This window comes from Macrobrachium rosenbergii, chromosome 2 (genome assembly GCF_040412425.1).
Source record: "Macrobrachium rosenbergii isolate ZJJX-2024 chromosome 2, ASM4041242v1, whole genome shotgun sequence".
In the NCBI taxonomy this organism is placed as follows: domain Eukaryota; kingdom Metazoa; phylum Arthropoda; class Malacostraca; order Decapoda; family Palaemonidae; genus Macrobrachium; species Macrobrachium rosenbergii.
Window position 1 is genome coordinate 41,180,513 of NC_089742.1, and position 17,500 is coordinate 41,198,012.

The window sequence follows — 17,500 nt, forward strand, 5'->3', positions numbered from 1 at the left end:
CTTTGTTACTACAACACCTCCAGAAAAAAACGTGTCCTGCTAGGAATGGGTTGCCCTCATTTTTTTAGTCAGTTGGCCTCGAGTTTAGTTCTAGAGCGCAAGAGCCAAGAGATTACCGTTTATGGAAAAGTTTCAGTATTACTGATATTTTAAAGGTTAGAGAAGTTAGCAATTCCTCCGAAACTTTGATTGAATCCGTAAAATAGGACTCATGTAGAGCTGACAGCTTCTATTGATTAGAATTGAATGCTATTATTGATTTAGTTTTCCATAAATAGACGGGGTTTCGTCTTAAAACATAGCCCGCAAAGGAACATACGAGGACTTATATATTTTACGAATAAGTGGATGCTTCATCGGCCGTTGGTTATTGATGGCATGACAAAGGTTTATGCTACAGGTAATGGTTTTACGTGTGATATATCTTTCAGCACGCCGCTTTCATCTTCCGGAAATGGATGCAGCAAAGTTCTTTTCCCCATTTACGAATATCCAGGATATTGCTTATAGGGTATTACGGTTCAGAAGGATTATGTAATATAATATGTGTGTATATTATATTATATTATATTATATTGTATATTATATTATATATATGTATAATTATGTATATATATATGTATATATATTATATATATATATATATATATATATATATATATATATATATATATATATATATATATACTGTACATATACTATATACCGTATATATACAGTATATACATACATATATATACATATTTATATACGTGTATATATATGTTATATTATATATATATAAATATATATATGTATAAAAGTATTTATTATATATATATATATACATATATTATAAAAGTATTTATTTATTGGCTACATAGTCACCTGTATGTTAACATCATGTCTATGTAGAAAACAGGGATCTTCTAGACTTGTAAAAATTAAATTAAATTATTATTATTATTATTATTATTATTATTATTATTATTATTATTATTATTATTATTATTATTATTATCCGTTCTCTAAAGTAATCACTTGTCATTCTCTCCTCCTCAGAAACAACAGCAGCAGGCGGGAGCCTCAGCAACCGCCGCTGCAAGTACAGCAGCAGAGTCAGCAACCCTCTAGTGGTCAGCAGTCACAGCCGCAGTCACCACAGACCCCGCAGCAGCAGCAACAGCAACAGCAGCAACAACAGCAGCAACAGCAGCAGCTGGAAGCAGCTGTAGCCGAGGCCACAAGGAGTCCCGAACACGTGCCTCATGAAGATGGTGAGTGTTCATGAGAATTTCATTTCTTTTTAGTGGTAAATTTTTTTTCACGCCCACTTTTTGTAATTGGATATTTATCGCAGTTTTCAGGGAGGAAGTGGCCATATGTTAGTATGGCTGTTATACTAACTATTGTTAGTATAACTATTGAAGTATGTTATTTATTGTATATATATATATATATATATATATATATATATATTTATATATTATATATATATATATATATATATATATATATATATATATATATATATATATATATATATTTGTATATTATATATATATATATATATATATATATATATATATATATATATATATATATATGTATATTATATATATACATATATATATATATATATATATGTATATATATATATATATATATATATATATATATATATATATATGTATGTATGTGTGTGTGTGTGTGTGTATATTTACCTTCAGTGAAAGACGCGTACGTATTTTTTACCCCCTAATCTTGACTGACAGGTCATTGATAAGCCTAAATTCTTGGAGACATCGATTGGATTTCCTTTTGCTGCCAGAGACGTTTGCTACCCCTCCTCCTCCACGCCCCCCTACCCTTACCTTATCCCCTCCTCTCCTCCGCCTCTGCCTACCCTCCTCCTCACTTTCTTCCCCCCCCCTGCCCATCCTCTCCTTTTGGAGATAAAAGATTGGAGGATGGTGAATGTCTTGAATATTGTTTTCATAACATGTGAGAAATATTTCGTCGGGGAATGCCCTGCCATTTCCATTCGGCCGAATGATCGATTGCTTTTGTGCTTCCACGGAAGGTTTCTCACGGGATACGGATCCCCGCTGCTTGGTACAGCAGCTCTTGCGAAATTTGCTTTGTTTCTTAAATTTTTGCTTTTTCTTGTCTTCTGTTGATACTTTGAGGCATCCTTTACTTAAATGCGGTTTAGTTTGTAGGGAGGTTATCATTAATAATTCTATCAATTCTTTCGCTTTGTTTGCTTGGGTTTTTAATCTTTTTTTGTGTTTTATTGATACTTTGATGCTTGCTTTTACTCAATCCAATTTTGTTTATGGAGGCGTTTATTGAAATGCAATCAGTTTCCACATTTTATTGGCGAAAAGGAAATTTGGTGCTGTAGTGTATTCTAAAATATATATATATTTTTTTTTTACGTTTCTTTACTTTTATCATGTACAGCTTCACTCCAAAAGTCAGTCTTTAGTCTTTTAAACAGACAGTAGGTGTATGTACGAAGCAACGAACTACAGTTAAACCTGAGAAGCTAAGATTGTTTGTGTGAGCTGTGTTGCCTTGATTTACATTAATTTCGGTGATGCAGAAATTTTGAAGCTTATGTAAGTTTCAGTGCGACTTCGTGTACAAGTTTAATTGCGAGGACATCACATAATGAAAATAAGAGGAAGTTTAATGTAATATTGTTAAGAGTGTTATTTCGTACAACTTATTCCATGACTTCTTGGTGAATCGTTTTATTAACAGGGCATTGGTTAAGTCATTGTATTAATTGACTCATAAACCTAACATCGCTTGTACGGTGCTAAAAACGCGGAAATAGCTGCCTGAATAATAATAACCAAAATAGATAATGTCTTTGTTACTGGTGTTTGAAATTAGTGAACCGACGGTAGATGTTTGTCGTTTCTTGTGGAGTTTCACTAAAAGAGTTTTTCCTTGAAAAACTCTTGCCGGCGACCATTGTTTTGACCCCGTTTATACCACTGAAAGAATCACTTTAGCTTTCATTAGTTGATTAGTTACTGCGCAGTCTGGTTTGTTTTTCAATTAAGGTAGCGAGTCACTTTTGGAAAGCGAAATAGGAATTTTTTTATGGAAGTTTACATACCTCATACTTTCATTTTCCTTCGGAACGAACAGATTTTCATTATTCATTTTCTTGTTTTCTTGACTCCGTCTTACTTACCCCTCCATTCTGTGCACAGCATAACATAAAGGTGAAGATGGTGAAATAACCGAAGATGCTCCTTCTCTCTCAGCCTTAATTTTAGATGCGCTTTCTGTCAACTGAAAATCTCATTCGCGTAACTCAATCTATCTCTCCGATTTGCTTATCAAGGAAAGTGCGCTGCGACCACGCCAATATTTAGTGAATATTCATAAGCTAATATGACTTGCTAATTGTTTATCTGATTGATTAATGTCTTAGAACAGATCATTTGACTGTGCTCCAAAACTTGCAGGTATTTAATGAGATTTAACCTCAGGCTTTATCGTTTGGTTTTCGCTCCTGATCAGAGCTGTAGTAAATCTCGTTAAATGCCTAAGTATTTTTTTTTTACAAGGCGGGGTTTAACCTTCCACTCAGCCTTCCTCATTAATCCAGGCTTAAGACCTGCATGCTTTTATGAGCTCTCATGAGACAGAGGATAAGGTGATGGAATAAGTACAGTTTTATCCCCAGCTTACGAATAGGGCAAGGATTGATTGTTTTTTAAAGTTGAATAAACTGATTCTTTTTCGTGTTTAATTAGATTTAATATTTTTTTTATGCACTGACCGGTGGAAGAGACATTTCACTTCCCTTACGTAGCCTGCGTCACGCCCCCCCCCAAAAAAAAAAAAATTAATTAAAGCTGGTAGGAAAGAAAAGAGCGAGAAAAACCGCAGACTTCTTTCGTCAAGGATTGGTAGTTGAAAAATCTGGAAAAAACGGGGCCTCGGAAGAGAGTTCCAAAGCTTAGAAATATCGGGAATACTGATTTAATTACCTGCAGGAAGTAAAACATTTAGCCGATTAATTCTTCCACAATAGTGACGAATAAAGTACAGCTTTTCCCAGGGCTTTATCGTTTGGTTTGAATTTTCCAGAATGGTAATATCATGCAACAGCAGCAGCGCTAATGAAAAACCATTTTATTTTTGAAATCTCTCTCTCTCTCTCTCTCTCTCTCTCATACACGGACATACTTTTGTGATACATCTGAAGTTTCTCCATTGTATCCACCCTCACGTTGGTGATGCACCGGAAGACTCCATTCTCTCTCTCTCTCTCTCTCTCTCTCTCTCTCTCTCTCTCTAGTGACACCTAAAGCTGCCCGCTTCTTTAGCATACAGAAAAAACAAGCGATATGACGAATGGGGCAAGTTTTCACATCCATACATTTTTATACGCGTCCAATTCGTGTATCGCTTTAAACGACATTGACGGACGGTTGGTCGCGGCACCACTTAACCTCCCTAAATAACATTAACCTGAGGCCATTTAGTTTGTCTGTGCTCCGATGAAGCCGTTTGATGGTCAGCGGGAAGCCACATTAGTTGCATGTGTCGAAATTAATATTTGATGCCACCGTGATTATGCGTCGCTTTTTTTTTATGACATATGGTCGGAATTGCGGTTTGTGACAGGCTGTTTGTTTGTATGTGAGAATGGAAGCATTGCGTAATTTGCCTGGTTCGAATTCTGTTTTTACTATATTATGTATTTATGAATGTATGTATTTATGTATGTTCAAGCGTGGAGTAAATGTCTGGTTCATATCCTACTTGATTATGACGTATGTATGTATGTATGTATGTATGTATGTATGTATGTATGTATGTATGTATGTATGTATGTATACCGCAGATGTCTAAGATGCTTATTTTATTTTACACAAATTTACAGTCATTTTATGTGTATGTATGTGTATTATATGTATATATGAATATCGGAGATGGGTAGGTGTATGTTATGTTTACGTAGGTATGCAATAATTGTATTTATCTGTATAGACAGAGAATGCACGTTACATATTCTTTTCGGCTTAAACAAATCGTCATAGTTCCACTATGTATGTAGAACGAGAATGTGAATGGTGCACATTCTATTTTACATAAATCCTGGGACGTTTTGTAGGGCGGATGTGTAGGATTCGTATTTTGTGTAGGATTCGTATTCTTTCCCCACACAAATCCTCATAGTTCCTGTTCACTTTACCGTACAATTTAAAAACACCTGTTCACATTGACGTGGATTATATGCATTTAATTTTCTATTATCCTTTTGATGTATTGTGTCTATTTGTTTTGACCGGTGGGTTGCTAAATCATCCCTTTATTGTTTTATGGTCTACGCGTTGTACATAAAGCAGAACATTTAATTCCACGTAGAAACGCAGCATTTTAGTTGGGTTGAATGACCGTAATTTCCGAAAAGGGTTGCTTTAAAAGTTTATTTTTTCGTTATGTGTTATCTGGTAATTATTTTTATGTTTATTATCGCGTTTAACATGTTTCTTTTACGTTTCAGATTAACCTGTATTTGTTAAATGGTTTTAAACGCAAGTAAAAGATAAGAAGACTTTGGTGACAGGTTGGCAGTGATATCTTCTGGCCTAATTCTTCCTTATATTTTGCGAAATATATTTAGTAATAAATACAGAAACAGTGTCACTACATGAAATTGAGTTTAAAGTATATATATTATTAATGATGGGCACTGTTTTCGCCAGTACCAAGATACCAGCCTTAAATATTATTCTTGCGTCCATTTTCCTCTGTGAAATGTTAGTGACCAGTAAGTGAAATTAGGTAGCGTTTGTCCGTAGACGTTTTTTGGAACTGACACCTGCTAAACTATGACATGGCTTTTCTTGCTTTTCATATTTTCATCTGTAACATAGAACAAGGCACGTTTCCATAAACCATAAATTAAAGTATGTTTATACATTTTATGTGTTAAATTGCCAAAAACGTTAATATTTATTTTCGGTTTCTAGTTCTGTAGTTTTGCAGTGGTTACGTTTTGAGAGAGAGAGAAAGAAGAGAAGAGAAGAGAGAGAGAGAGATATTCATTGGCCGATTGGAGGATAATGACATTCAGTGTCCTGCGAGAATTTTGACATCAGGCAGTCATTTCATATTTGGATTGCAAATGGCCCCTCGCATGACCGGGGGCCTCGTATCAAGTTTATGAATATCAGGATTAAAAAAAAAAAGTACAGCGCTCTGTTGATTAATGGTTGCATAAAAAAATGTTCAGTTAATTTTTGTTTTAGGGGTTTGGTATCATGGTGTTTTTTTTATTGATCATGAATGATGAATGAATGGAGTTTTCATTGTTTTCTATCATGCAGTGGTTTCATATATATATTATATATGTACATGTGTATATATATATATATATATATATACTATATATATATATACATATATATATATATATATATATATATATATATATATATATATATATATATATATATATATATATATATATATGAATTATATAAACACGTAATGTATTTAATTTCTGATATTGAGCAGGTTTGATTGCTTCCAGGGTATCTTTCATAGAATGCTGTGTTGCTTAATCCGAGGTTTGCCTATTACCTTTGCGGTCAGAATTACATGTGGATACCCTTTTAAAAATTTAAAGAATAATTATTTGTCTCTACCTCTTCTTATTATTATTTTCTTTCATTTCTAACTGTATAATTTATACTATTTTTTTTATTTTCCTTTATCCTTCACTAAGGTTGTTGGAATTATTCATTGTGATTGCTTATTTTTTAATTACTATGACTTCCTATTCCTGAGTTTTTGCAGCTTTTACCGGAATTTTTATTTATATTCAGTGTTCAGAATTCTGGTTTAGTTTGCATGCAATTGTTTATATTTGGCATTCTATGGAAAAGTATGGAAGGATATTTTTGTTTATCGGATATATATATATATATATATATATATATATGTGTGTGTGTGTGTGTGTGTGTGTGTGTGTGTGTATGAATTATATAAACACGTAAGTTGTTTAATTTATGATATTGAACTATATATATATATATATATATATATATATATATATATATATATATATATATATATATATACATACACACACACATTCTATATATATATTGTGGTCTATGTATGTATATATACGTATATAGATAGACAAATATAATTCATATATATATATATATATATATACATATATATATATATATATATATATATATATATATATATATGTGTGTATATGTGTGTGTGTGTGTGTGTGTGTGTGTGTGTGTGTGTGTGATGTATGTATGTATATTTATTTATGCGCATGCGGCTTTCTTTAAAAAGTATTTTAAAGCATACAAATTTCATCCAGAATTTTCCATTCTTCGGGCGGAATATTTGTCGCGTGGTTAATATCTGAAGATCGTATTACTGGCGGTTCATGTACAGTATTTCAGGATCTGTGAAAAAAAGAGGATATATGCGTTGCCTTCTGCCTGTTGCCATGGAAAACGACCTTCCTCAGAGGTGGATGCTGTTGTTTTTTTTCATTATTGTTTTAGTTGTTTATAAGATTCTTCGGTCACTTGTTGCTGGCCCGGGCTCTAATTTGCTGAGTGGCACAAAGCTCCTAAGGGAAAGGAACTCGTTAGGACAATTGTTTCGGCTTAATAGACCGGGGGAGTCATGGTGGGTTACGGCTGAGGGTTCTGGCTAGGATACTATAGGATACTATCCTTTTAGTTCCTCGGGGAGCCAGAGGGAAAGGGCCAAATATGGGAAAGGGGAGTATTAGCTTTATAGTTGAAGGAATTAATGGAGGATTAAGATTCGGGTTTAATGTAATTTTTTTTTTAACTCCACCAGCTTAGTTAATTGAAGGTGGAGAATCTGGATGTTTTGTTTGTTTATTTTCATATCTGCCCACAAGTTATTTCAAAAGTCTCGCCAATCTTCGTTGAAAATGAAGACAAGGATGCAGTTTCTTTTTTTTTTTTTTTTTGCTGATATATGCATTTTTTGGATTGCTGTTAACTTTTTGCCAGTTATGTGATATTTTCCTGAAGGGAAATTGTCAACATGAAGGGAATGCTATCCCGTAATTTTCTCCCTGTTAATAGAGTATATATGTTTTGTTCACTTTGTAAGTGTAAGTTACTGTTGTAGCGCCAGGTAAATGGAATTTGTTTTTGTTTAGTTGATCAACTGGTTTTTTGATATGTGGACCAACTTTTGGGCAGGGTAATCTTATCCTAAGAAGTGCCTATGGGGAATAAAGAGTGCTATGACCATTTTCTTCTCTGATTGTGGTGAAATTTTGAAAGGTGTGGTTCTTATAAGAATCTGTGAATTTTGTTCTAAACTAAGCTTCATAATGGCATTTAAGAGAGAGGAGCTTTACTTGCTGTGCTTTGAACATCAGTATCTACTGAGAGACATTCCTCTTATTTTGACAGTTGAAGTAATAAATAAACACTTTTGCCATGCCTGTGGTCTTCCGATCGGCGAAGATAAGTCAGTACAAGAAACAGCATGTTTCATTGAGAACAAGGAGTGCCCGACACATTATCTCCCGTGACCCGTGGGCGTGGGCATGGGCTTGGCATAGGGCAAGAAACCTCACCCATAAGTGGCAAGAAATCTTAGGGGTCATATGCGAAACGTTATAAGTCACAGTGAGTCCCGGAAAACCAACAGCGTGAGTGAGCAACGCGAGAAATGGACGTTGGAGAGCCAGGGACAAAAATAGACTATGCCGGAGTATAAAGGAGCTTTGGTTGTATTGGAAAGGGGATTAGATGTACCAGCTGTGTATTTTATGGCCATTCCATTTCCCTTCCCTTATCGATTGCGGCTTTAACGACTTCTTTGTAAGTAAGAGTGTTCCATAAAGATTTGGTTGGCGGAACCGGGGGCATAAAATTGTGGCCAAGAATACTTTAGTTCTTGTTTGAAATTAGAATGCTTGTGAGGAATTCTTTGGTTCTTGTAAGAAATGTCGATCGTTGCTAGGGAATTTTGAAGTTCTTATTCGAAATAAGAATAGTAGTGATGGATTCGTAATTGACATAGAACTGTTTTTTAGGCAGGTAAGTTTGACAACTAATCAGAAAATCACTAACTCGAGTACGAACCGGTTTGGGCCAGCTCTTTGTACCATTTGATGTCATTGTATGATATATATATGTATAACCACTCTGTTGGCCGCGAGTTCGAATCTCCGACCGGCCAATGAAGAATAAGAGAATTTATTTCTGGTGATAGAAATTCATTTCTCGCTATAAATAGTTCCGGATTCACAATAAGCTGTAGGTCCGTTGCTAGGTAACCAATTGGTTCTTAGCCACGTAAAATAAGTCTAATCCTTCCCGGGCCAGCCCTGAGGAGAGCTGTTAATCAGCTCAGTGGTCTGGTTAAACTAAGATATACTTAACCTTTCTTTTGTATATATGTATGTATGTATGTATGTATGCGTGTGTGTGTGTATATATATATATATATATATATATATATATGTGTATATATATGTATATGTATATATATATATATATATATATATATATATATATATATGTATATATATATGTATATATATATATATATATATATATATATTGCCTTTGTCTGCATTCCCCCTTAATTACTTTGCTTCTTTTGAGATTTGATTTTAAAAGGCTATATAATCTTCAGGTGTCATTCATATTTTGTCGCTCCTGTCATGAAGTAATCCATATCTTAAGGTATTTTTAGATAAACTTTGAGGTTCTCCTACGTGATGCTGAGACTTTTGCTATTTTATTTGTTCTTTCTACATATGCTTATTTTGGCTTCCTCTTAATCAAATATTCTGATTTTTATTTGATTCAGATATTTATATTAAGTTCCAGTAAATTTTCTACGAATATTTTTCCCTATGACATTTTCATTATAATTTTAGAACAGTATTTTTAATTTTTCTTATCTCATAGTACATTCAGATGCGGTCGACGTATAATGAATATTTTGATAATTGCTTTTGTGAATGTTCTTTTATATTATTTATTTATCTATTTATTTATTTATTTTTTTTTTTTTTGGTTTCAGTCATGTGGTTTACCGACCCCTCTTCGCAGCCAAAAATCCTTGTATTAGAATCTATTGTTATAGAACGCTGTCCGCATTTTGGAACATAATGATCTTTATTCATAAAAATCGCCCCGACCGGAAAAAGCAAAAAAAAAAAAAAAAAAAAGGAAAACATAAAGGGAAAATTAAATACCTGCCGGCTGGGTTTATATAAAAGTTTTAATTATGTTCTCTCTTTCATGGACTTATTTGCTCAGAATCTGTTTTTTTTTTTATTTTTTTTTTTTTTACATGCGGGGGTGTGTTTGTAAAGTTTTATAGTTTACCTTTTTGTGGAGATTAAACAGTTTCTTGCTAAATGGAAACTTGATTCGACTTTTGTCATGTTAGATTACGTCAGTTGTTTCCTTTGAAAGTTATCTATTGTAGATTGGGGGGAAAGTTTTTTTTCAGTGGTATTAAAAGGGAGTTCCGTTCTTTGTAGGAAAGTTGGATTGAATGTAGTGTTTTTTGTGATGTAATAAACTTGAAAGGAAAGTTTTTCCGTGTTATAAAGTTGGAAAAAAATTTTTTTTTCGTCTACGTAGCGAAGGCGTTAAACAAAAAACTATGGTTAATTACGTGTCAAGATTAAGAGTGAATAGAATTTTTTTTATAAATGATTCAGACTGGGAAAAAATTACTTACAGCTGAATTACACAGAAAATAAATGTACCCAAGTTTTTACACAAAAAAGTACGCCTCCGGCATCTGTATGAAAAAAACTTAGCTTGTAACACTAGCTTTGAGGAATTATTTTTTATCGACTATATATATATGTGTGTGTGAATATTATAATATATATATATATATATAATATATATATATATATATATATATATATATATATATATATATATATATATATTTATATAATGTTCAGCTTCACTCAATGTTCAAAGGTTTCTGTTACTACAATGGGAACCTTTCCTTCCAAGTATACCAGACAAAAATACAATATTCATATCAACAGTCCAACAAAGAAAAAACTCCCTTCTAATGCCACTACAAAGGTAAAAAAGCATTTCCCTCCATCTTCAAAGGTAACACATTTGCGTAATTTGAAGTGACAAAGGTCAAATGATGCTTTCATTAAACAAACTAATCTCCTTAAAACGTGTAATTTAAGACCTTCCAAATTTACCTGACGTAATAAAAAAAAAACAGATTTTGAGGAAATAAATCCATGAAAGATTTAAGAAGGGATATCCAGTCTCACTCTCCGTCTAATAAGGGAATCCTGATGAAATTTCGGCTAGTTTGTCCACCAATATTCTTTTATTGAAGAAATTCTTAAACTCCTTGTTTTGCTATAGAGGGTATGCTGCCTTATTATGTTTTGCTATAAAAACTAATTTAATTAATTTTCTCATAAACATTAATTAAAGGCTACGCTTTTACGTTACGTGAACTTTATAGTTTTCTCGTATCCCGCAATTGATTTAGATATTTTTATAAGTAATTTAGTACACAACTCATTTTTTTGTAGCGATTGTAATGTCCTACAAACTTTGTTTTGCAATGGAATTGTACATGGTAAAATATTTTACAGTGTAGGAAATAATTTTTTTTTTCTGCTAGACAAAATGGTTCATGAGTTGTTATATGTATGGAAGCGAGTTCATGTTGAATGAAAGATCAGATTATTTTATAAGTCAATCTTTCTTTGGAAACGCAAGGAGAGGATTTGATAGTGAAAAGGAACCAAGAGAGGGGGAAGGTTAGAATAGACAAGGTAGAACTGCAGCTAAAGAGTGTTTATAGCCAGAAAAACGCGGTCATAAATGTAAGTGAATGATGGCGCAGCATTTGATATGTAGTTGACTTAATGTTGATGAGGCTTCTGTATGGTCATGTGAAGAGGCTTTATGAGGCTGTAGTATGTATTTACGAAGGTTATTTATCTTTATTCATCCATTATATGATGATTTTTTTCTCGGAAGTCACCCGCTAGCGTGTAAAGTTGCTTTAGCCTGAAAAAATTAGCGTGAATAATTACTTTACTTTCTTTCTGAACTATAAAAAGGACCCATCATAGCACTTATCATCAAAAAAAAAAAAAAAAAAAAAAAGGAAAAGATGTCGCTCGATCTCTCAATTTCAAGAGGCTCCTTTACAAAGGATTATCTCTGGAGATCATTGTGGTTTATATACCTCTTTGGTCATTGACCTGGAAAGTTCTTTAAAGTTCGTTTAGGAGGTTCCTATTTTCCTTCTCTCTTTCTCTGTCTCTCTAAGTCTCTTCCCACGCGCTTCACCTTTCTTTCTTTTTCCGGTGGTTTATGTCAGCATAAACCCGAGAGAGAGGTTTCAGGGTGTTTCGAGATTTGATCTTCTTATCTTCTTCATAAATTGGTTTCTTTTTCTAATCCATTTCGTCGCCCGGTTTGGGATTTGAGCAGTTTTACTTATTTATTTATTTATTTATTTATTTATTTATTTATTTATTTATTTATTTATTTATTTATTCAATTATTTGTAGAAATGCATGTTCTATTAAATGAACTGTCATTCTGCTGGAAAGGATTTGGTTTCTATACGTAAATATTTCTTATTATATCCACCTCTCTCTCTCTCTCTCTCTCTCTCTCTCTCTCTCTCTCTCTCTCTCTCTCTCTCTCTCTCTCTCTCTCTGTGAAGCCGTTTTCCTTTGTATTGCCATTTGATTGATTAACGCCATTCACTGTCTCCACAGATGGATAACTTGAACCATAATCTGCATTGGAATTCTCCTTGTGCAATTTTTCTCTTTAAAAAAAAGTAAGAAATGCGCCGAAGTTTCTTCGGCGCAATCTAGTTTTCTTTACAGCGTATAATCAAGGTCAACGAAAATAGATCTATCTTTCGGTGGTTTCGGGATAATGCTGTATGAACCGCGGCCCGTGAAACTTTAATCACTGCTCGGTGGTGGCCTGTCCTATATCGTTGCCAGACGCACAGTTATAGTTAAATTTAATATTAAATAAAATACAAACTACTGAGGTTAGAGGGCTGCAATTTGGTATGTTTTATGATTGAAGGGTGGATCATCAACATACCAATTTGCAATCCTCTAGCCTCAGTAGTTTTTAAGATCTGAGGGCGGACAGAAAAAGTGCGGACGGACGGACAAAGCCGGCACAACAGTTTTTTTTTTTTTTACAGAAAACTGAAAACGAAGAAGCTTTCGAGTAACTCCTTCACTGAACGGTTTACTTGATTTCGCTTCACAGTAGTATAAAAAAGACGAAGTGATTCAGCATATTTTTATTCAGATCATAAAATTCTACACTGTGTCCTTACTAATTATGTCATGGCCATGGTTATTTTCGAATTCACAGTCTCTTAGACTTCAGATTTTTGCTCTTGGAAATTTAATGAGAATCCTCTTTTTTTCCATTCATTTCATGAATTCAGTTGCCGAAAGATAGATTACCAAAGCGTTTCCTGTTAGCATGTGGAACACTTGAGATAAGGGCACAGTCGGTACAATGCATTATCTCACATATATTAATACAACCCACAATAATTTTATGTGAACACCAACTGCTGAAACCTTTAGGAAAAGGATGACAAAATTGTTTTTACATTATATATATATATATATATATATATATATATATATATATATATATATATATATATATATATATATATATATATAATATATATATATATATATATATATATATATATATATATAATATATATATATATATATATATATATATATATATATATATATATATATATATATATATATATATATTATTCATTGTTGTTTGGGGTGGGGGACTGTCTTTCCTTCCATTGTCTCAAATATATTTTTAAATATGTTTCGTGTCTCTCTTTCTTCCTTAATACACAGAAACAGTGTGACGATGTATGTCTCCAAATATAGGGCACACACACGTGTATATATTGTGTATGTATATGTATATATATATATATATATATATATATATATATATATATATATATATATATATATATATATATATATATATGCACACATATGTGTGCCTATATTTGGAGACACACCCTGTCGTATTGTTTCTGTGTATTTAGAGAGAGAGAGAGAGAGAGAGAGAGAGAGAGAAACGGACGTATTTAAAAATACATTTCGGGACAATGGAAGGAAGGAAAAGGCCCTCCCGAAAAAACCAATGAATAATAGAGGCTGGGAAAGGGATATGCAGGTCCTCTCGGTGCATTTTTAATCAAAGTCGATAGATGGCAGTTGAATACGCGAATAGGAACCTACCAGTGTGTAGCCTACCGAGACGATGCTTTCGTTGCTTTGAGTTCTCTTTCGGTATTAGTGATTCTTCGTGTTTTTTTTTTTTTTTTGCATGGCCTAAATTTGTGCGTGGGTGTTTTTCTTCAGGAACTTAGACAGTGCTGTATGGTAAATTTAGTTTATGTCTGTCTATTTTACTGGTATTTGTTTACAGTTATTTTGCTCTGTTGTTTTATTGCTGTGTGCTCTCTGTTATTTATTCTTGTTTTTTTAAATGCCCACAAGACATACACTTGTAAAAAAGACCCCTACAGACTGAAATCCTGTTTCTTATAAAAGTGAAAAAGCAGTGCAAAAAAATAACAAAGATAAATCGAGAAACTGGGAAATAATTGCATTTAAAACCATTTTAGAATGTGGAAATAATGACGCTGGACTATATAAATAAGTAACAAAATGTGCGGCGAAACTTCGGCGCAGTCGAGTTTTCTGTACAGCTTATAATGTCTCATGAAACTCTCAGCCACGGCTCATGAAACTCTCAGCCGCGGCCCATGAAACTTTCAGCCACGGCTCTTTGGTGGCCTGTGTTGTTGGCACCGATATCGTTACCAGACGCATGGTCATGGCTAATTTTAATCTTAAAAAAATAAAAACTACTGAGGTTAAAGGGCTGCAATTTGGTATGTTTGATGATTGGAGGGCGGATGATCAACATACACATACCAATTTGCAGCCCTCTAGCCTCTGTTGTTTATGAGACCTGACGGCGGACAGAAAAAGTGCGGACGGACAGACATATAGCTACCTCAGTAGTTTTCTCTTACAGAAAATTAAAAAAGTGATATCACTGCATCTCATCATCTTATGATATATTCGTCCCTGTACTGGAAAATGGAGTTCATCATACCAAAGAGATGGACATAACGCAAGTAATTCTGACACGTCTCCGAATAGGCCATTCTCATCCAACACGTAAACACCTGATGAATAACCCACATAACTCGGCTCCAGAATGCCCTGAATGTAAAGTAATAATAATTAAACATTTGTTGTGGGAATGTCCAAAGTACAATCAGCAGCGACTATCAGATTTTGCGATTAAATCGATCACAGAAATTTTGTCAGAAACATCAACAGTTGCAATTAATCCAACTATAAAGTTTTCGAAAAATTATGATTTAATTGACAAAATAAAAATAAAAAAATTTTTTGTGAGTAAAAACAAATCCTTCGGGCCAGCCCTGTGAGAATTGATAATCAGCTCAGTGGCCTGGTAAAACTGTTTTAATAATAATAATACTAATAATAATAATTACTATTATTATTATTATTATTATTATTATTATTTTATTATTATTATTTTTATTATTATTATTATTATTTTATTATTATTAAGCTGAATCTTAACATGCCTTGTGCTGCTCTTAAGACGAAATCACCTGCTCCGGCCGTGTGAGGGAAGACGCTACGTCCCGCACGTGTTGGAAGACAACAAGGGAAGGAGAGCAGAGCAATTGCACCGCTAAATTGAGTGAGACGCAAATTGATGAGGCATAGAGAGCCTGTTATGAGGGCTCTATGAAGTTCCTCCTCTCTTTCCTCCCTCGGGCCACGTCGGTCGGTCTCCTCCTGGATGTGAGGCGAAGACAGCACCAGTCTCTCTCTCTCTCTCTCTCTGTCTCTCTCTCTCTCTCTCTCTCTCTCTCTCTCTTTCGGCGTATGACTTGTGCGTTTTAATGTACTTATTATTGGGGTTTTATATATATATATATATATATATATATATATATATATATATATATATATATATATATATATAGTAGTATATATATATATATATATATATATATATATATATATATATATATGTATGTATATATATATATATATTTGTGTGTGCTCTTGCTTTTATTTTTATAATATACAATATATATATGTGTGTGTGTACATAGGGACAAGAGAGAGAGAGATGGAGAAAGAAACTGTCACGTTGTGTTTCGTCCTTAATATGAATTTTTCAGCTGGCTTCTGATGAAGTTCTTGGAAATATCAAGTAAGGTCAGAAAAGAAAAGAAATAAGTGCCATGGAGCAAGTAAAAAAAAATTGATTCAGGTGAAAGAAATAAATTATCCTCCTGAAAGGTGTAGGGATATAGCGACAAGAGATCGACTGGGACCATATATGTACAAGCATATGTGTGTATAAATATAATATATATATGTATATATATATATATATATATATATATATATATATATATATATATATATATATATATATATATATATATATATATACTGTATATATAGATATATATATTATGTGTGTGTCTGTGTGTGTATTGAGCATAAATTACTCAAGCGAGTTTTAACACTGGAAATTCAATATACTCGTAAGCTCACTTTTAAGCTAATCATGTAGTTAACGTTCAGTACTCAAAGAGAAAATACCTAGGTTTTGCATAATCAATATGCACACACACACACAAGTATGAAATAATTGATTTTCAGTATGCACACCTATGCATAGGCATATAATCACACAAAAACACACCCCATTAAGCATATTCATTGTAAGTTCCACCCTATGTCTTGAGAAAGGTCGTTACCACCCCTTAAGGGGCCTGCATCGATCGCCATTTCATAAAATATTACCTTAATTTCCTAACTCTACCCTTGTTGTAGTTACTCCATTGTCCTTTGTGTGGGAGTGTAATTTTGTTTGTTTGTGTGTTTTTTTTTATATGCGATTTTTTTTATGTCGAGAATGTTAGTGTCGGGATAATTGGACATGCCGAATTTTATCGTGGTCCTATGTGTAATTGTTTTTTATTTTTTGTGTGTGTGTTGTGATATTTTGAAGAACGATTGAAAACTATTGCGTGAAATTAGGAAGCTGGTGAATATTTGTTGTAAGATATGTACAAAGAATGTGTTATTTGTTATTGTTCTGTTATTTATGTATGTATTTTTTTATTTTCGGTGTTTATTGTTCTGTGTTGTTACTTTTATTTTGATTTTTGCTTTAATATTTTTCTTTATAACTCTTGAAGTTTTTAGCGATATAGATTCGTTATATAAACGTTATTATTGCGAGTATTTATTTAGAATTTTGTTATTAAGTGGAATACTTCATATATATTGGTAATTAAAAGTATATTCTTATAGGGGGAAATCGTG

The 17,500-nt window shown here is 33.1% G+C and overlaps 1 protein-coding gene across 17 annotated transcripts in view; it reads left to right on the plus strand.

The window, feature by feature from the left end:
- The window catches only part of LOC136845769 (mucin-2-like), a 1,649,806-nt gene that overhangs the window by 650,001 nt on the left and 982,305 nt on the right, over positions 1-17,500 (plus strand). For all 17 annotated transcript variants that reach the window (XM_067116026.1, XM_067116065.1, XM_067116170.1 and 14 more), the window contains one exon: positions 1,042-1,256. In XM_067116026.1, the coding sequence (XP_066972127.1) occupies positions 1,042-1,256 (215 nt within the window). The remainder of the gene's footprint in view (positions 1-1,041; positions 1,257-17,500) is intronic.